The sequence below is a fragment of the Sminthopsis crassicaudata genome, chromosome X (genome assembly GCF_048593235.1).
Source record: "Sminthopsis crassicaudata isolate SCR6 chromosome X, ASM4859323v1, whole genome shotgun sequence".
Classification (NCBI taxonomy): Eukaryota; Metazoa; Chordata; class Mammalia; order Dasyuromorphia; family Dasyuridae; genus Sminthopsis; species Sminthopsis crassicaudata.
The window spans coordinates 55,713,600-55,734,625 of record NC_133623.1 but is presented as its reverse complement, the minus strand read 5'-3'; the positions used below and the strand labels follow the sequence as shown (position 1 = coordinate 55,734,625).

General features: G+C 37.9%; 1 protein-coding gene across 10 annotated transcripts in view; it reads right to left on the bottom strand.

The window, feature by feature from the left end:
- Nucleotides 1–21,026, bottom strand: part of TENM1 (teneurin transmembrane protein 1) — a 3,105,198-nt gene that overhangs the window by 134,920 nt on the left and 2,949,252 nt on the right. For all 10 annotated transcript variants that reach the window (XM_074277949.1, XM_074277947.1, XM_074277946.1 and 7 more), the window contains one exon: nt 4,025–4,241. In XM_074277949.1, the coding sequence (XP_074134050.1) occupies nt 4,025–4,241 (217 nt within the window). The remainder of the gene's footprint in view (nt 1–4,024; nt 4,242–21,026) is intronic.

Sequence of the window (21,026 nt, the reverse complement as noted above, 5' to 3'; positions counted from 1 at the left end):
ATGCAGGTGGACAAAAATAGAGGGATTGGGAATTCTATGTAGTGGTTCATAGTCATTTCCCAGAGTTCTTTCGCTGGGTGTCGCTGGTTCAGTTCATTCCTGCTCTGTTGGAACTGATCTGGTTCATCTCATTGTTGGAGAGGGCCTCGTCCCATAAGGAGATTTTTGAGGGAAAATTTAACCCCAGGGACATGACTGGGATTTCTGACAGTGTATGGTGAGGTGAGATTGCTCGGGACCTCTACAGAGGTTGGCTCTCAGGGGTTTGACATAGTTTGGATTTCAGACTGGATAACCTTTCCAGAGGGTGGGACCATGGAGCTGACATTATCAGTGCCTTCTCCCTGCTTGCCTGAGGGATCAGTTCCAAACTAAAACTTTCTCTAAAACTAAAAGTTTTTCTCTGTTCCTTCAGAACTTCATCATTGGGGCTTTTTCCTGTTCTTTTCTGTAGAACTACATTTTTTAAATGAAAAGAGAGAGTCAATAAGAAAATAGATTTGAACTCCATTTTCTCACATCTTTTTCTTTTTGGGGAGGAGGGTTGGAGGAATATGTCAAACGTGTAAAGCAAGATCTAGTTGACTCATTCTTAAATGACCGTGGGCCTGTATACAAGCCCTACATGGAAGATCCAATGCACCAGGAAACAAGGTACACAGTGCGGGCTTCTGTGTTCTGCTTTTCTGAATGTGTTGCAATTTCCTTTGAAGTCAATTATATTAACCAGCCTAATGAACAAATTATTTTCATGAGATTATAACGGCAGCCATGCCTAGTTTAATTAGAAAAATATGCCATGGCTAAAGCTAGAGCAGAAAAAGTCACTGAGAAAATGAATGGGATCTCCCTCTTTCATGCTTCAGAGTAGCTTGGTAATGGCTGTTTTTTTTTTTTTTTCTTTACCAAATGGGCTGTACCTTGGTACAAATCATTAATAAAAATAAATGAAACCATCTGCATGTTATAAATAGATTTTGATTTGGAACAGAGGGATCAAATCACTGGTTCTATAATTTACTATCTGTGTGATCCCAGGAAAAGCGCACTTTTCTCCAAGGACCTCAAGTGCATGGGGACAATAAAGGGGTTGGAGCAGGGGGGCTCAGAAATCCCTCTAGCTCTAGATCTAGGATTCCTCGAGGAGGAAGCCAAATTCACTTAATAATGAGACAGAGAACCATTTCTTATTAAGGAAAATTGTCAGAGTTAAAAAATTAAGTTTTAGAACTCAAATTTAAAACAAACAAACAAAAAAGGAATGTTTTATAATATAATTCACAGAATTTAGATCTGAAAAGAACCTGCTCTTCCTTGTGGTTATTTGCTAATGTATGGCTTTTGTTAATCTTATGTTTGCATGTGTTGTGCATGTGCACACACACACACAATCTTGGGAGGAGGATTTTATCTGTGTATATGATGTGAATTCTGAAACAAGCTTATTCTCTCCCCTTGTCAGGAAATGCTAAGGGAACTTAGTTTTAAGGACTGTCTTACACGATGAGCAATTCTGATGGAAGCGGCTTTCTTCAACAATGAAAAGATTCAAGCCAATTCCAATGATCTTGGGATGGAGAGAGCCATTTGTACCCAGAGAGGACTATGGGAACTGAGTGTGGATCACAACTTAGCATTTTCACTCTTTTTGTTGTTGTTTGCTTGTTTGTTTTTTTTTCTCTTATTTTTCCCTTTTTGATCTGATTTTGCTTGTGCAGCAAAATAATTGTATAAATATATATAGAATTGCACATAATGTGCTCAGACTTCCTTGAAAAGCATTTTTAAGTTAGCTTTGATGGGAAACCAGGCTTTCCCAGACTGTCTTTGTTAGTAATTTCAAGGCAGTCTCAACATCTCAGTATACATCCTTGCTCCTACCTTTATTTCTTCTCCTCCCCTGAAAAAGCCCCAAAGTTATATTTCCCCTATAAAAGGTGTGCTTATGATTAAGATTTTTGCTGAATCTTTTTCAGGATCAAGGTATTCTCCTCCTCATAGTGTTTTTCTGTCTAATGGCTTCTTCCTCCCAGTTAATTGTAAGTTCCACTAGGGAACTTGCCTTTCCCCTTACTATTTATTATTCACATAATAAATAGCAAGATTTTGTAATCTATAATGAATGTCTTGTCAAGGTTGTTCCATGTTGCGAACTGAATCTCTGTTATGCTATTTTCACATGATATTCTTTTTATTTCAATTTATTGCTCTCCCAAAACTTTATATCTACCACTATTTCTATTTTCTATTTATTACTCCTGTTGCCTATTTTACTTTATCTATCTATCTATCTATCTATCTATCTATCTATCTATCTATCTATATCTATATATACGCATAAAATAGAGATACTGTAACATGGAGTGGGTAAGTTTATGTCTGTTTTCTCTCTTGTATGTAGCTTTTATTAATATTCAGAAATGAGTTTTCAATTTTCTCTTGTGTTTTGGCTACTCACAAAGGTTTTAGTATACATTAACTAAACAGATTATGATTAGAAGAGGAAAAAATGATGAACTGTAATGAGACACCCTAGATGCAAAATCTACTTTTGCTGCCCACCATCTCTGTGACTTAAGCAAGTCACTGAATCTTTCTGGGCCTCCTGTAAAGTGACGGTGTTGAATTGAATGACCTCTATAATCCCTTCCAATGATAACTCTATGAGTTTGTAAAAACCATGACTTTTAAAACATCTCTTCTCTCCGGCTAACTCAGATTTATCCAAACCATGGTCTTCCTAGCTACCAGAATGCTATTCATAAGACACAGATCTGACCATACCACTTTCCTCCTCAAGAATCTTCAGTAACTTAAACCTGTGATTACCTACAACTTGCCATTTATATACCTTAATTATATGTAGCTATTTGCTTGTCATCTCTCCAATTAGACTATGAGCTACTTGAGGGATTGTTCTGATTTTTTTCTTTTAATCTGGTGCTTAGCACAGTGCCTGGCAAACAGCAGATGCTTAATAAGTGCTCATTGACTTGACTTTCCAACATTTTAAACTATCACCTCTCATTAGAAATGTATGAATACATATATCAATATGCCTGGCTACCATTTTTGATTCTAAATGGTATGGTTGAAGAAACATGAATACAATGTACAATATCTGGGTAGGAAAGGGAGCAAATGAATCATTAAGTGAAAAAGTTAAAGAAAAAAGTTTCAACAAAAATAACAAAAACCTAACAAAAGGGTGAAAATAGCTGTTTTTGTTGTTGCTTTCTCATAGCTTTCCCCTTTTTGTTCTGATTTTTATGTCCCACCATGACTATGGAAATATGTTAAAAGTTGATTGTACATGTATAACCTATAGCGGGTTGCTTGCTGTCTTGGGGAGGGGAGCAGTAAGAGGGAGGGAGAAAAAATGACTCAAAATCTTACAAAAATTAATGTTAAAAACCTTCTTTACTTGTAATTGGAAAAATAATATACCATTAAAATAAAAAAAAATTTTTTGAAAGAAAAAAAAAAAAAAAAAAAAAAAAGAATCTTCAGTAACTCACTATTACCTTCAGGATAAAAAGCAGATTTCTCAGCCTGACATTTAAAACCTTCCACAATCTGACTCCCACCTACCTTTGTAGACTTGCCTTACAGCACTTACCGTTCCAGCCAAAGTAGCTTATTTAGTTATTCACTGAAATCAGTGTCCCACCTCTAATCATTGTGTCTTTGCAAAGGTCATTCTACATGTTCGTAGAGCTCGTCATCACCTCTATCTAGTAGAATCCCCAGCTTGTTTCAAGGTTCAGTTCAAATGCCAATTCCTATGTGGAAACCTTCTCCCAATTGTTAATGCTCACTCTTTTGTCATATTCTAGTATATTTATTTATCTGTTTAAGAATTCATGCTTTTGGACAGTACTCCTTTGTTTCAGCACTCTCAATATGTAGTTTGGCGTCTGGCAGAGTAGGTGCTAAAGAGATGTTTGAGTTGAATTAAATTATCATCATAACTGTGTAAGGAAACATGACCTGCTCCCCCCCTTCATTGAGCTTAAACACATACCTGCTGTCAAATGAGACTTCTCCAGGAATGACATGAGTGCTGTCTTTCCCAATAAGGAATTTGATTCGATCATAGAAGAGTCGTGGAGGATGCTGGGAGAGCAAGGGCTGGCTTTGCTGAATGAGGTCCAGGGGGTCTGGAGAGCCCTGGCAGAGAGGGGTGATGTAGCAGTTGCTTTGTTGGCAGCAGTCAGGGTCCACACAGTCAGTCAAACCATCTGAAAAATAAGTGGAGGAAAAAGAAGCCATTTTAGAAGAGTGATATTCCATTGCAGAGAAACTTTGGGAATGCAATTTAAAATGACCACCATGGAAATATGATACATTTATCTGTTTTTCAGAACTTCTATCAACTTAAAACAAAACAAAACAAAACGAGTACTCTTACTTTTGAGGAGCTCTAAGTACTTCATGCAGAGGTTTCTCCCTCATGTGAATTCCTTCAGCACAAACTGACTGTACCAGACCATGTACCAGAGGCAGTGCAGAATGGTGGCCAGTGTTTGGGATTAGAAAGCCAAAGATATAGTGTCAAGTTGTAGTGCTGCTAGTTCCTGAGGCTGTCTGACCTTGGGGAATGTTTTTCCACTGGCTGAAAAAATGGGGGCTCTTCCATTTTTCAATGTCATGTTGATGATGTTTTATTGCTTATATAACATCCATTCACTGATTGCAACAACTGTGTTGCCCATGCTGGACCCTCCAGTGAAACCCCGAGAAAAAACTAAAAGCAAAACCAATATCCAGAGAGCTCAAGGAGCTTGTCATTGAGCTTTCTAATCATGTGTGTCTTGCGTTTTTTTCAGTTAGATTGTCTTTACTTCCTAGGATCACAGATGGAGTTAGAAGGGACCTGAGAGCAAAACCAGTACTGATGATTTGTGGTACCTAAATGAAATTAGGGTTTAATTCTTCAATCAATTTAATTCCTGTCTAGTGGCAGGTTTGGGGTACAGGGAGTCAAATGGAGCTCCCCTGTAACCCCTTTGGATTCGGCGCAAGGATACAGATTAAATAAATGAGTTCTAGTAGCGGCACAAGAGGAATTTATAGACCCGAAAACCTAAATTGATAAAAGGGGTTTGGAAGTAAAATCTAATTAGTAAAGTTGAAGGTTGAGATAAAAGGGCACTGGAAATAGGATTCCAGTGAACAGAGAGTCTTTGATGCCAGGCATGGTGATGGCATGTTTAGACCCTCTGCCAAAAGAAGACTCCAGCTTGGCTCTTTTATAATGAGAGATTTAGCTAAAGGGGCCTGTGGGTGGAGTCCCATGTTGGCTCCTGGCTGGGTTTCAGCCAGGGTTAGAATTTGAATTGAATTCAATGGGTTTTGGGACTGAGCCAGATAACAAAGATGAAACTGTGCTTGGAGTGGAGCCCCCTCCCTGAGGCAAAGTAGAAGGAGGTTTTCTCCTTTAAGGGTTTTTCAGAGTTTTGGGGTTTCCTCTTCAGAAGGACCCCCTAGATTTCCGAGATGAACTGAGGCCCATGGAGATAAGGTGACATCTAGCTACAAGTAGCAGAGTCTGCTTTCAAACTGGGGTCCTCTGACACCTAATCCAACGTACTTTCTTATTGTATTGGGCTGCTTTCCTATGTGAGTAGACTAGATGAGGTTGGTATAAATTTGATTACAGAAACTGGGAATCTACTTGTCTGTCTTTCTATCTATCAGCTCTTCTCCATAGAATTACATCCTTAAAGCAGGACAAAATAGTTGCTATTTTCTTAGATGACCACATTCTGCGTTAAGGCAAGGGGATATCTATCCTTTTTTTCTTCCTCTCATCTGACTCCTAAAGGGAAAAAGTATGATGAAATCTGGATAAGGAGCCAAATTTCAGCTTCTCTATTGACTAGCTGTATGACCTGGGTCTCTTGGGCACAGATGCCCCCTCCATAAAATGTAGGCAGTAAATAAAATAACTTCTGAAGACCGTTCCCATCTAAGTGATGAAGTCCATTTTGCTATTATCAGTCATAAGCAAGTACACAGATGGGTACAAAAAGGGAGCTAGTTCTCCCAGACTATTCTGCTGGTATAGAATGGTGAGGCTCTACCACCCTTTCTCCCACAGAGAAAGCAAATCCCTCCTTCTGATGTCCCCAGTGCTGAGGAAATCTTTCTCCTCAACCTTTTTATCTGGTCTGTCTTCTATACTTCAATACTAATCTTGAAAAAGTAGCATAAGGGGCAGCTAGGTGGTTCAGTGGATAGAGCACCAGCCCTGAAGTCAGGAGGATCTGAATTCAAATCTGGCTTGAGACACTTAATACTTCCTAGCTGTGTGACCCTGGTCAAGTTACTTATTACCTCAACCAATTGCCTCAGCTAAAAAAAAAAAAAAAGAAAGAAAAGAAAAACTAGCATATTTCCAATGTTTCCATTTTTTCATTACTCTTGGTATTTGTTGTTCCTTTATCCCTTGACATTGATTTCTGCCCTCATCAGTTTACTGAAACACTTCTCTAAAACGTGCCAGAAACATCTTTCCATATCAATAAATACAAAAATTTTTTCTTAGTTCTCATCTTCCTTAATCTCTCTCTAGCATTTCACCTCAGTGACCATCCCCTTCTTCTCGATAGCCTCTTTTCCCTTGGTTTTTGGAAATACCCAAATCTCCTCGTTTTCTCCTTTCTTAATATTATACCTTCTCTGGGACTTCCTGACCCCCAACCTCTTAAGATGTGTTCCCCAAAGTTCTGTTCTCCGCACTCATTTTACCATAGCCCTCTTTGCCTTAAGAAGCAATCTCATTCATTCCTTGGCTCCCACAGGAAGTCTCCTAAACCTGAATGAATACTGGGACCTCAACCTTCCCTTCACTCCCCTCAAGCTCTAATCTTACATCTCCAGGGGCCCAATGCCTCTGGACAACTGCAAATGAAATTCAACATATCCCCAAATGATTTTCGTTTCCCTTAAGACTATTCTTCCTTCTGACTTCCCTGTTAACTGTCAGTGACACCAGATCTCATCCGAGTTAGAAATCTTGTGATTTTTCTTTGACAATTCCCTTTCCTTCACTTTTTACCAAATTACACTGATTTCACCATTGCAAAGTATTTTGTAACCATCTCCTTTCTGTTCCCATCATCACTATCCTAGTAAAGATCCTAATGATCACTTTCGAATATCTATCTACCAAACAAAGCACCCAATTCTCACCTAGCATTCAAAATGACTGAAAAATTGAGAAAGCTACACGCCGGTCAGTGAGGCCAGGGTGTGGGCATTATACTAATAATGTTCAGCTAGTGATTCTGGATCCACCTGCATGAAGCCCAAGAGAAATAAGGGAAGGCTTGAAGGAGATGGTACATCCTATCTTTTTTATTCCCTTTCGGTTCAGTTTCTGTGAGGATTTACATCCATCATCCCCTGCCCAACAAACAAGAAATAAGAAGAAGAGCTTTTCTGAAGGTTCTTAAGGGACAATTTTAGTAACCCTAATCTGGGTGTTTCCCTAGTGTGGGTACAGGGCTAAGTATTCTAATTACTATTTCTCCCTGCTCCCCACCTCCCAAAAGACATGGATCAGTGGCACTGCTATGGGTTTCATGCCTCTCTATCTGTTTCCTGCTGCTTAGCTGTAGGGAGAGACATCACAGCTGGGGTCTCTGAGAGCGAGGATCACTAGGAAAGGAGGTGTTTGTAACAGCAGCCCTAAGGCCCCCAGGAAATACTTTCCCCCACATGGAGTCCTTTAAAATTCCCTATACCACAGATTCAGCTTTGATTTAAAATGCAGTTTGCTTCTTTACTGCTTTTTCTGTTTGCTCAATGTATTTTTATTCTGACTTTTCTCTCTGTATCTCCTTCTCTTGTCACTCACACTCTCCCCTCTGCTCCCTAATACAGTTCTCCTCCGGATAACTTTTAAACCCAGATTAGTTACAATAAAATTTTTGTTTCTTTCATTCCCCCTATCCCAATTGAAAAATATTAACAGATTTTCTATAAGATTTTATACTTCTCCACCACATTTCAAAAGCTTGATGACCCATCTCATTAGCTTACTGTCTCTTTGCTTTTCCAATGTGGCTGCAAGGAAAAGCAAGCAAAATGAGGGAGCTTTGAAAAGACGACTCTGAAGTCTGGAGCAAAGTACACAACAATGAAAAATTGGTTTTTTTTTAAAGGTCAGTCACTTCTTCATACATTTCATTCATAATAAGAAAATTGGGAATAATCAAATTGGGTTCACACATGTTTCAACCTGCCAGGCATTCAACTTGGTTTTTGTGAAGAAAGAAAAGAACACTAAAATAAATAAAAAATGAAAGTGAGTTAAGACAAAGGACCCCAAAATGAGTCACATGAAGAGTCATTTAAAATGAAGATACCAATTCTCTTTGTGTTACAGGCCACTGTAAATTTGAAACCAATGTTTCTTATTTAATAATTGCCTATTATACGGGGTTGACCCTCTGTTTGCTGAGAAGACAGCAAGGCTTCTGTCAAATTTTGAAAGGCTATAGGCAGGGAAAGTAATAATGATACTCAACCTCCAAATTGTAATTCGTACATGAGCCCAGTATGTGGCAAAGATCTACTTAGCAATTATCACATTGGATAACACCCAATGCAGCCTGTCTAGACTGTTACAGAGAGGTGCAAATGAAATTCACATTGGGTGTAGGTGGTTTTTTGTTATTAACAGTTTGTTTGTTGATTTGAATTAGAAACTGTGGCACTCTAGTGACAGTGGCTCTGTGTAGCAGGTATGGACATATCAAATGTTAGTATACCCTACTTTTGTTGCTTTAAAGATGGAAACACACACACAGAGAATAACTATGGCAAAGATGAGAAAGGCTGGGTAGCCTTGGCAATGGGTCTGATTTTGCTATTTTATTGGAATGGAGACAAGTAAGAGGGTGGGCTGATGAGGCTAAAATCATGATTCAAGAGACAAATCAAGTTAAATTTCACATGAATGAAGTTCATTCTCTGGCTGTATTAGTGGCCTTTCACATACATGCCCCTGATTCAAGAGGAGATCTCGTCAAAGGAGAATGGAGAATGATGTGGACTTATTGTTAGGAAGAAACCCATCTTACTAGTATCAGACATAACCAATTTCCAGACTATCCTGTTTGTATAGAATGACTGTGAAGATGGAACTCTTTTTTTCCCTGAGGCTGGGGTGAAGTGACTTGCCCAGGGTCACACAGCTAGAAGTGTTAAGTGTCTGAGGTCAGATTTGAACTCAGGTTCTCCAGACTTCAGGGCTGGTGCTCTATCTGCTGCCCCACCTAGCTACCTGGAGGATGGAATTATCAACCTCCAGTGCCTATCCCCTAATCTCTAGAAATCTTTAAACCACCTTTGAAATATTGATCAGGATATCTTTTAGACAGGTCTGGGATCAGAACTGCCAGCTCTTCCATCTGTACCTCTTTGATCCCTCCCTCTGAGCTTCCTGATACTTTCCACCCTCCCCTGAGAAACCCCCAAGGTTGTATTTTCCCTAAAAAAGATATGCCTATGATGAAGATATTTGTTAAATCCTCTTTAAGACTCGGCCCACTATGAGGTTCTTGTTCTCTCTCTTGTTCTCCTGCTCCCTTTTCCCTTCTGTTTCCTTTCTCCCTCTCCCTTCATCACCCTCTCCCCTTTCTTTCCCTTGTCCTCTCCTTTTTCCCTTCTCCTTTTCCCATTCCCCTCTCTCCCCTCCACCCCCATAGTGCCTTCCCTTTAATGGTGTCTTTCTCCTTGCCATATAACTAACTCTGGTAAGCCTGCTAAACTCATCTATGGAGTTTACCTGCCAGTCAATGGCATAATCAGGCCTTATGGCATATTCCTTTAATGGATTCTTCCACATTTCTTGATAGTGAGAACTCTATCGCTCTCCCGACTTTCCCATTTGCCATTCCTGGTGCCTATTTTACCTCTTCTTTTGTCTGTAACCTCCTCTCTTAAATAAGCCTACCTTTCGGCAAGGAAAAAAGACCATTGTGAATCTGTCACATTTATTTCAAATTAGGAATTCCTTCCCTGAGCTCGTCAGAGAAGTCAGAGCCAATATAGCTCCATTCTGTATCATATAACTCAAAAGTATGTGTCCTTTTGGTAGTGGCAACAATATCGGTACCATTGTGCAAAATGGACAGCACATGGTTGGATAACATTGAGCTACGAATATCTCTAAGATGTCAACATCACCATCTAGCCAATGGGGAACCTATTACAGATTTGTTTCTTATAATATTGCCATGTACAGGGCAGAATGTACATTTCAATGAAGCAAGTCCAAATTTCATACACAACAATCTGGCAATGAAAGCAGTTGATGGAGAAACAACCTCCTTCTATCAGGAGCAAGATACGGCATACGGTTCTAAGAGATCACAATAAAGGAATACACATTTAAAATACAAAGGCTACCTCCTCTTACTCAACCAGTACTGGTGGGGGTATTGGAAATGAATCAAAGGAGATAGTTATGGGGGAAAAGCAGGGCGATGGCCAAGTTCATGGCTACTGTATACCATTCCGTGGGAAGGCAAGGTAAAGACCAACAAGCTGTGAATATATCTGGGTAAGGGAGGTGGAGGCAGAAGATGAAAGCCAACAGCTACCCATCATTTTCTATGTAGCAGTGACTCCAGTCAAAGGGATTATTGAGGCCAGAGGCCTGGAACAGCAGCTTAACAAGCTCTGACCTTCTGTACCGGCTAAAAGATAAGGCATCCATGCGGCACACTCAGCTCATTCAAATTTGTCCCTTCTGTGGCACATGTGCTGCATACAGTTTGAGATGTGTAGCAGGTAAAAGCTTATTGGATCCAGAGTGGACCAGTAGTTTTCATTAGTGCCGCAGCAAAAACTTACTCATTTCAACACTGGAGATTTAGAATTTATTATAATAGGATCCAAACTGGGAAGGAAACATGGCATTCATGTGAAATGGTTTTCTAAGCAAATTAATAGTCTTCAATAAAATTGTAGGAGGAATGTTCCAACTGCTTTCAAACATTTAGAAAACATGTAGATTAATTATAAATCACTCACAACTGTTCACTAAAATAATTCCCTAAGGCCCTTTAAGAGGCAACATAGTTAACTTAGTTCTAGTTTTCTTATGTACTTGAAAATAATAAAACTGTCTTTCAACTCTGTCATAACAGAATACTCCCCTTCCTGGTCCTCTTTCCCTCATCCCATGCCAAAATAAATCTGAATTAGGAGATTCGACTGCTTTAATTGGAGGGGCACAGATCAGGTGAACCCAGGATTTCCACAACTAAGTCTACTGCTAGCACTCTAACTTTATAACACTCTTGACGCTTTCTAGGGTCAAATTGATTGATTTTGCTATTTTTCTATTATTAATTATATATATTCTTTTTAAAATTTTAAAATTAATTTTATAATTATAACATTTTTTGACAGTACATATGCATAGGTAATTTTTTACAACATTAAACCTTGTACTCCCTTCTGTTCTGAATTTTCCCCTCCTTCCCTCCACCCCCTCCCCTAGATGGCAGGCTTTCCCATACATATTAAATATGTTATAGTGTATCTATTGATTATATATTCTAACAATCTTATTGCTAAAAATACTTCTAAATTTTTCTGGAAAATAACAAGCAACTGATACATTCAAAAGGCTTAATGAATTAATAATTATTCTTCTTCTTAATGAATTAATAAATAAATTAATAGGTTCTTCATTGATATCACACCTTTATTATCCACTTTAACCTAAATTAGATTTCAAGCATTATCTCATTAATTTTCTTCACTCTATGATATACTAATAGCAAGTAGTACTAGCTTCATTTGACATACAGAGAGTGTGAAGACAGGGACCAATAATTTTGTACGAGGGTAGAGGGTGAGAAACCTAGTTATGGAATTGAGATTAAAAATTCATTTTACTTTTCTAGAGCTATTTTTAAAGTGATGATACATTGCAAAATAGGGTGGCTGGAAATGAGACATGCTTAATGGAGGGATGCAATACAGAGAAAAGGAATTAAGAGTGAATCTTCAATGAAATTTGAGAAGTAAACGGAGTTATAATTTTTGGCTTTCACTACGGTAAGTTCCTTGCCACTCACTGCTATTTCTAGTTCCTTCAACTTACTACATCCTAAAGTATGCTGTGGAATAAACACAACATGAATTGCAATGCTCATAATTCACTCATGTGACTCATATCTAGAGTCTGACCTTAAGGAAACATGAGTGTATTATAGGTTTGCAAATGGCCATTTGCCCTTAGTGAGTAATGATTTATGTCAGGCTAATTATGAAAGATGATTCCTCTAACTTAATTCTCTCTGTGTTTATCTTTTTGTTATAACCTTTGAAAAATCCAGTTGTAGGCCTTATTCTCTTCATATCTGCATGACCTTGGGAAAGTGCATTTTCCACTCTGGGACTCAATTTTTTCCTCAGTAATATGAAGACTCTGGACTAGCCGACCTTTACAGCCCTTTCCAACTTTGACATTCTAAGATTCCATTATTTTTACAAGTGAATATGAATACCAATTACTCAGGGACTCTATGGAGTTTGGGAAACTGAAAGATGTTTAATAAAGGAAAGAAGGAAATATAAAAGCAGAAGAAAAAAGAAGCTTTCTTCATAAACCATAGCTCACTCTGAGAATACTATTCTCTACTGCTTCTGGGTAATTCGTGATGTCTATATTTTGGTAGAGCGGTGATGTCATCAATGTGGAGATGCTCTCCAACAGGATCACACCCCAAGCACAGCTCTTCATTTTGTGTGACTCTTTCTTCTTCCATAAATCGTTTATGTGGGTGCACCTAGCATGCTGGCTGCCTTGCTTTAGATGTCTCCATGTTGAATGGCTACAAATGGAACCAGTGGAGGATTGTCAATCAGGTATTGTCTCTTTCACCACTTGACTGGCCCATCTACTTTTCTCTGATGACTATATATATATATATATATATATATATATATATATATATATACGCATTTCTCCTGTGCAATCCTTCCTTAGTAATGGGTTACAGTGTTCATGTCCACCACACCTCTCTCTAACACTCTTTGTGTGATCCTTCACTTAAATTCTTTAGTTAAGATGGTTTCCTATGACTCCCAGGTACACACCAGCACCAAAAAAGTATTAAAAAGATGGGAATCTATTCAATGAGAAACGTGAGGTCATTAAAGGCACTGCACAAAATGTCTCAGAGGCAATCCAATCCTGTCCTCTTTAATTCTGGGCCCCACATAGTATCTATCCAAGAAATAACACGGAGGTACCTGTGGGATGTCCAAACAACTATATAATATAGTCTGAGTGAGCATTCTTTATCCACTAGGTTTTTCTTCACTGAATAGGCAGGTTAAACTCCTGACTGATTATGGATCTTAACTAGGAAGTTTTGTAATATTTCTGGATTTGATACCATCAGCAAAATGATGTTTACAAACTGATTAGACCACTCTGTAGAGCAATTTGGAACTATGCCCAAAGGGCTATAAAACCATGCATACACTTTGATGGAGAAATACCACTATTAGAAATACCTACATGTACAAAAATATTTGTAGCTGTTTTTGGGGAACAAAGGATTGGAAATCGAGGAGATGCCCATTAAGTGGGGAACGGCTGAAAAAACTGTTGTATGTAATTATGATGGAATGCTATCATGCTATAAGAAATGATGAGCAGGATGCTCTCAGAAAAACTTGGACTTTCATGAGCTGATGCAAAGTGAAAGCAATATTGTAAGATGATCATCTGTGAATGAGAATGTGCTTATTCTCAGCAGTACAATGATCTAAGATAACTCTGAAAGATTTAAGATGAAAATTCTATCCATACCCACAGAAACATGGAGTCTGAATACAGATTGAAGCATATTTTATTTTTAAAATTTTATTTTCTTGACAGCTTTTTTGTCTATTTTATTTGTTTGTTTTTATTTTATAACATGACTATTATGGAAATTTTTGCATGATTACACATATACAACCTATACTGAATTGTTCATATTCTCAATGGGGGGCAGGAGTAAGAAGGGAGAAAGCGAAAGAATTTGGAACTCAAAGTTTTAAAAACGAATGTTTAAAAACTGTTTTTTTCATGTAGCTGGAGAAAATAAAACACTAAATAAATAAAAATTTAAAATATTTCATTCACAAATAACGTCTTTGGAAGATCTAACAATTTATTTGGAATTTCTCTTCTGCTGGGATCCTCTGCTAGACATTCTCCATGGTACTGCTGTTGAACAAAGCTGTTTTATGCTCAGCTTGATACTGAAAACAAAGGTCATCAAAATCGGCCGCAATGTTCCTAAAATGTCTGAGGCCACTTTCTTGCCCTATCAATTAAACCAAATTGAAATGAGATAGAATATGTACTCATCCCTAGACAAGTTCATCTAACTTCATTTGTGAAGATCCTACTTTGAGGATTAGATGCCCCAGAAAACAAAGTATTGTAGTATTAAATCCGTTAGATGGAACTGTCCTCTTAAGATTTGCCTCTTTTGTCTGAAAAGAGAGAAAGTCTCTGGCATTTGGGTTTATGGAGTTAGTTCCTATTTGTCCTTAGTTATGTAAGAATGTTATGACATTTCAAAGGTGACGTCATGACTTGCAAGCGAACTGGATTTAAGTGAGACAGGCTTGTCTAAAATCTCACTCTGTCCTCTGGAGCCATTTGGGTCCAGTGGCAACAATGCAGATCAGAATAATTGGAGTTGCCCCAGATATCGTTGGAGACCTAGGTTTCAGTTAAAAGAAGTCTAATATTTGGTGCTGAAGGACTAGATATATGCTGAAGCACAGATATGAAGATAAGATTTGCAGAACAACTTGATTACAGACTAAATATCTAATTTATGAGAATATTGATTCATTACAAAATGCCTCCTGAGCATTCTAATGGCTGTGACAGCTCCATGTACAGTTAAAGAAAATCAGAAAAACAATAATTACTTGTGAGAAGAACTTCTGAGAAAACTGGGAAGTAGTTCAGCAGAAACTACAATCAGATAAACATCCTACACAATACCAAGGTGAACTAAAATGGACAAAAAACCCTAGAACTTTCTCTGTTTTATTAAGGGACAATTCTTAACCAAATAAAGAAAAATGACAATCACAAAGGACAGAAAGGATAATTTTGATGACATGAAATTAACGAGTTTTTGTAAAACTAATGCAACCAGGACAAGAAAAGAAGTTGGTGACTGGGAAAAAAGTCATGGCACCAAATAGCTCTGATAAGGGTCTGATACCCAAGAAACTAAAACAAATAGTTAAGATCAAGAGCTATTGCCCAAGAGAGAAATGCCCCAAAGAGATGAATAAATATTAAGAATTCAAAATACCATCAATCTATGAAAAATAACTTTGAATTATTAATAATAACAGATATGCTGCAGATATAAAAACAATTTTGTTTCACGCCTAACTGGCAAATATGACAAAAAAGATAGAAAAGGCATTGGAAGGGCTGCCAGAAGCAGTTACACTAATATATTGGTGGTATAGCTGGAACAATGGTTAAAGCATTCTGTAAAGCAATTTGGTATTGTGCTAAGTGAACAGGATAGTCATACCTCCTTGACTTGGAGATGATACTACTAGGTAAATATCTCCAAGAAAATCAAAGACAGAATGCAAAGTTCTATGTGAACCAAAATATTTATAACAATATTTTGACATTTGTGGGAGCAAAGAACTAGACACAAAATTTATTGATTGGGGAATAGTTAAACAAATAGTGGGACATAAATGTGTCATTAAAAAAATGAATACGAAGAATTCAGGAAAATATGGGAAGAAATAAGAACGGATGAAGGAAGTAAGCAGAACTAGAAGAAGAATATATGAAAAGGCTACAATCTTTTTGTTTTCTTTACAAAGGATGATTCTGGGTAGTAGAAGAGAGAGACTCAGAAATGGAAGTAATGTAAAAATCAGAGAAAGGGATTTGCCCTATGATTTGGGGAACTCCTACATGAGAAACTCCCTCAAAAACAAAAACATATCAATAAAAATCTGAATTAAAAAACCATAAAATATCTGATTAATCAGGATCTGATTTTATACAGTTTTGCAGAAGCATGGTGCCTTTTTAACAGAATAATAATTTTTTTGTTTTAAATAAGATTTTATTGGTCTTGATTTTTACATTGATATAGTCCGCCTCTCTCCCTTCCAGTATCCTCCTCTCCTTCTATTCTCAGAGAACCACCTCCGAGATAAAAAAAAAAAAAAAAATAGTATTTTTTAAGCTAGATGGCTCAGTGGATAGAGTGCTATCCACCTACCTAGAGCACCTACCTCCAAGGATTGTCTTAAGGACCAAATGAGGTAACGTTTGTAAAGTATCACGTAGGATGCCTGGCACATAATAAGTACTTAATATATACTTGTTTACTTCCTTCCTTCTGCACAAGATTAATGAGCAGCGGAATGACCCGATCATATATATGTATGTAAAAATAATACATTTTCTCCGATTACTCACATGACTGGCCTTAGGATGGTAATTTTAACAACCAAGGGGAGATCAAATAGTACAATATATTCACGTGACCAAGAAGGAATTGAGAAGGCCTAGGGAGGTATACTCTGAGCAAGGCAGGGAAGCCAAAACTGCAAGAAGAAGCAGGAGCAGTCATACTAATGAGTTGGCAAGGTGATTAACATGCATAAATCTCTATGGTTCTTTAAGGACCAGCTGTAATATGGAATAATCAGGTAGCAGCTACTTGAAGCCACTGCTTCTAAATTATTATTTTTTTGATTGGGAAAATGAAAAAAAAATGAGGTCTATTTTTTCATAAAGAGATTGAATCAGCACTTCTCAACTTAAAGAAAGAAAAATAACCCAATCCACCATGGGAATAATTTGCTGTACTCAGTTAAGCAACTTCTGCCATTTGGATGCTTGAGAAAATAGCTTGAAAATCTGAACCCTAAAATGAAGCCTAATGAAGAGCCACCATATCTTCCTGATGGTACCCTCTAATCTAACCTATTTCTTTATCTCAGGGATAAACTGTGCTGAATTTTCTCTTTCCTTTGGATAGGCATGTATACAAGCTACACTTGAAGACATCCGTGGGAAGAGACAGCATACTTTGTATTATACAGAGCTCCTCCCCCTAAATGCTTCTTCACAGGGAAGCCCTGGGATGTTATTTCTATATCATTTTAGTTGGCGAAAGAACTTCCACGAGAGAACTATCACTTCTCCAAAAAATTAAAAGCAAAATGATTCCTCATTGGAAAGGATGCTAGACAATACAGCATTACAATACAATATAATACAGTGTTACTGCTTGTTTTAGACACTATGCTACGAGAAAATCGGTGAAACATGGAAGTCTCATAAGAACTGATGCAGAGTGGAGAAAGCAGAACTTGGAGAATAAACACTGAGTTTTCGTGTGTCTTCAAAGTTCTAGTGTAGAAAATTTTTCCACTAAAACCAAATTTTCTATAGGACCTAGCTCTAGAAAGGTGCCTCAGGTTTTGAGAAATTAAAGGACTTGTTCACTGTGCTAGTATCGGTGAATGAAACTGAAATCCAGTATTCCTAAACTTTAAAAGTTGCTCTCTATTCAACACACAACGCAACTTCTTGAACAGTAAATATAAGAATGAAAACAAAACTATAAGGCAGGTGAACTTAGATTAAGGACAAAGACTACTAGGCAAGAAATACCTTCCTTCTCTCATGGAGATGCTGAATATTACATATTACAGATGGAGCCACCATATTTATTGCCTTTTCTTACTTGGTTTTGTCATCTGGGAGGGCGGGTATACTTTGACTGGGTGGGAGTGTGCATATCAGGAGAAGGCTATAATGTAAAAAAACCAAAGACCCCAATAAGAAGCTTGAGTCATCAATCTAGTGACATTACCATCATGATAAAGCAAGAGTATGACTTCCATTAACCAAAACTTAACTAATCAGAACATTTATTGGGATTTTCTACTCTCTACTAAACTTATAAGAGGAAGGTGTTCATGGCAACACAATCTTCAATTTACATTACAGACTAACTTAAAAACAACAAGGCATAGAAAGGGTAAGTCCCTAGATGGGAGAATACCCATTGTATCCTCCAAACTCCACTTACAATCTTGGGCTGTGAACAGTGATCACCTGAAAAATCAGCAAGATACTTTATCACCAAAGAAAGATTTACTCATGATCATTCTGGTAGACTTACAAATTAGAGGGATTTACAAATCCGACTATCTTAGACATGATGGGACAAACTTCAGAGAAGCTCTGGTAATACGCAATAAGGAGTGAAGGGGGAGTCTCTTCCTCTTGCAGACAACTTTAAGGATGTTACAATAGGATCATAGTAACCCAGGCCTACAACTGCATGGGGTCTGAGACATTACCTAGATCTATTTGTTCACTTTACAGAGGCTATGTGACTTGCTTAAAATCTCACAGGAAGTAAATGGCCAAAGCTGGGATTCAACCCCAGGACTCTAGGACCAGCATGATATCATGCTGCCAATCTAGATGGCAGCTAATAAAAGCCTGGTTTAAACTGTGGGGAGAAGGTAATCTAGAGAAGAAATATTTTGAAAGTTATATCTTACTTGGTGATTCATTGGGTATAGGAGATAAAAAAGGAGGAGGAGTCAAAGATCGCTCAGTTGCCAAATCTAAAGGTCAATTTTTAGGCTTCATTCTTCTTGACTTCCTGTAGTCTCTGATATCATCAATCAATTTTCCTCTGATACTCTCTTCTCTCTAGGTTTTTATGATATTCTTCTCTTTTTAGTCTCTTTGTTATGCTCATGCCTGCTAATCACATGTGTCTCCCAGGGCTCTGGCCTGAGCCCTCTTCTCTTCTCTATGCTTCTTCACTTAATGATCTCATTAGCTCCCATGGATTTAATGACCTCGATATTGATTAATCTCCAATCCATTTATCTAGTCCTAACCTCTCTCTCGAACTCTACTTTCCGACCATCTATTAGAAATTTCTAACTGATGGAAGAAAAGGTTTTGCAATTGTCAATGCTGAAAAATTACCCATGCATATATCTGGTAAATAAAAAGTTATAATAAAAAAAAGAAATTTCAAATTGTAGATGTCTTAAATTCAATCTAAACTCATTTCAAAACAGAACTTACTTTCTCCTTAAAATCTCCTCTCTTCGAAAACTTCCCAAATATTTTTGAGGGGGATCACAAACCACTCAGTTACTCAGGCTCCCAAACTTGGTGTCATCTGTGGCTCTTCACTATCTTATATTCAATTATTCGATTTATTATTCAATTATTTGTCCATGCCTGCCATTTTCCCCTTGCTATCATCTCTTGTATGTACTCCCTTCTCTCATCTGATAATGTCACCATCCTGTTGCATATTATTATATGGGGCATATTATAATACCCTGCAGGTTGGACTTCCTCCTTACTCCAAACCATCTTTCACTCAGCTGTCAAAATGATCTTCCTAAAGCACTCATCTGATTATGCCATTCCTCCTCCACAACTGCCCCTCCATCATTCAATAAAATCAAATTGCTCCTTTTTGTCTCCAGGATCAAATATAAAATCCTCCAGTCAGCTTTTACAAACATTTATAATTTGGATCTCTCTGATTACTCCAGTCTTCTTAAATCGCATACCTCTCCTTTCCCCTCTCTGCCCACATATACTATGATCGAGTGACAAGTGACTCTTAAATCTTGATTCTAGGCATTTTCCCTGGTCATTCCTCATGCTTAGAATTTTCTCCCTCACCATTTCTGCCTTCAAGGCCCGACTAAAATCCTACCTTCTTCAAGAGGATTTTCCCAGTTCCCCTTAATGCTAGTGCCTTCCCTCCTAGAAGATTCATCCCATAATTGTTTGTATATTTTCTCCTCCCTTAGATTGTAAGCTCCTTAAGGGCAGGGACCATATTTTTGCCTTTCTCTGTATCCCTAGAACTTAGCACATTGCCTGGCATATAATAGGAGCTTAATAAATTCCTGTTATAAGCCCAGGTGACTTAGTCACCGGGGTGTATATCTGCTACATGGGAAGATTGGCTATCACTGCTGGCTTGCAAGGCCATGATGAATTTCAGGAGAGAGGTTTAGATGATTTAAATGAAGATTAAGGGAGATTTCACTACTGAGTTTTAGCCATTTGATGATCTTTCCAAACCTCATGCCTCTATGATCCTCACAACATTTTTGGATGGTAAGTAAGAGCAGTATTACTCTCTCAGGTTTATAGTTGAAATAACTGAGTTATTATTATATTATATTTATATTATATATGTATATAATATATTACTATATAACAAATTATGTTATATTGCTAATTTAAGTGTCACTTTCTAAGTGTTAGTCTTATTCAGAATTCTGTTTGCTCCTTCAGTTGGATTGTGAAATCCCTTGAGCACATCTGGACATACCATTTTGCTACCTTTTCATCATCTGGCAAATTGGGGATAACTTTTTTTGCAATGGCTAGCCCAAATGGCAACCTACTTTTGATGGACTTCTCCAAGACTGCCCATGTGCCAGTGAAAATAGCACCTGGATCCTTGCCTTCTCACACACAGACCTATTTGGACCCAGAGGGCAGAACCACAATCAGTGTGTAGAAGAGGCAAATCTAGTCCTTATTGTCAGGAAAGACTGCCTAACACAAAGCACTGACTTAAAGCAGAACAGGCTTCCTTGGGAGGTCACAGATCTGGAGCTAGAAGGACTTCAAGGGTCATCTACTGCAAGGCTCTCATTTTACAAATGAGGAAATAAGGCCTAGGGAGGGGAAGTGGCTTGTTCAAGGTGACAGAGGAAAAGTTTTGGGAGGTGCTCAGAAGCTTTCTCATTCTATTACTCCTTCACTAGAGCTTTTCAAGCAGAGTATAGTTGATCATTTGCTTTGCATATTAGATTGGGGATTCATTTCAGGGTGGCCGTCCAACTTCCAAATTCTGTTTTTCTGTGACCTTTTGGGCCCGTTCTCTCAAGAACAGCTCTAAAGTTTTGATACAGGAAAG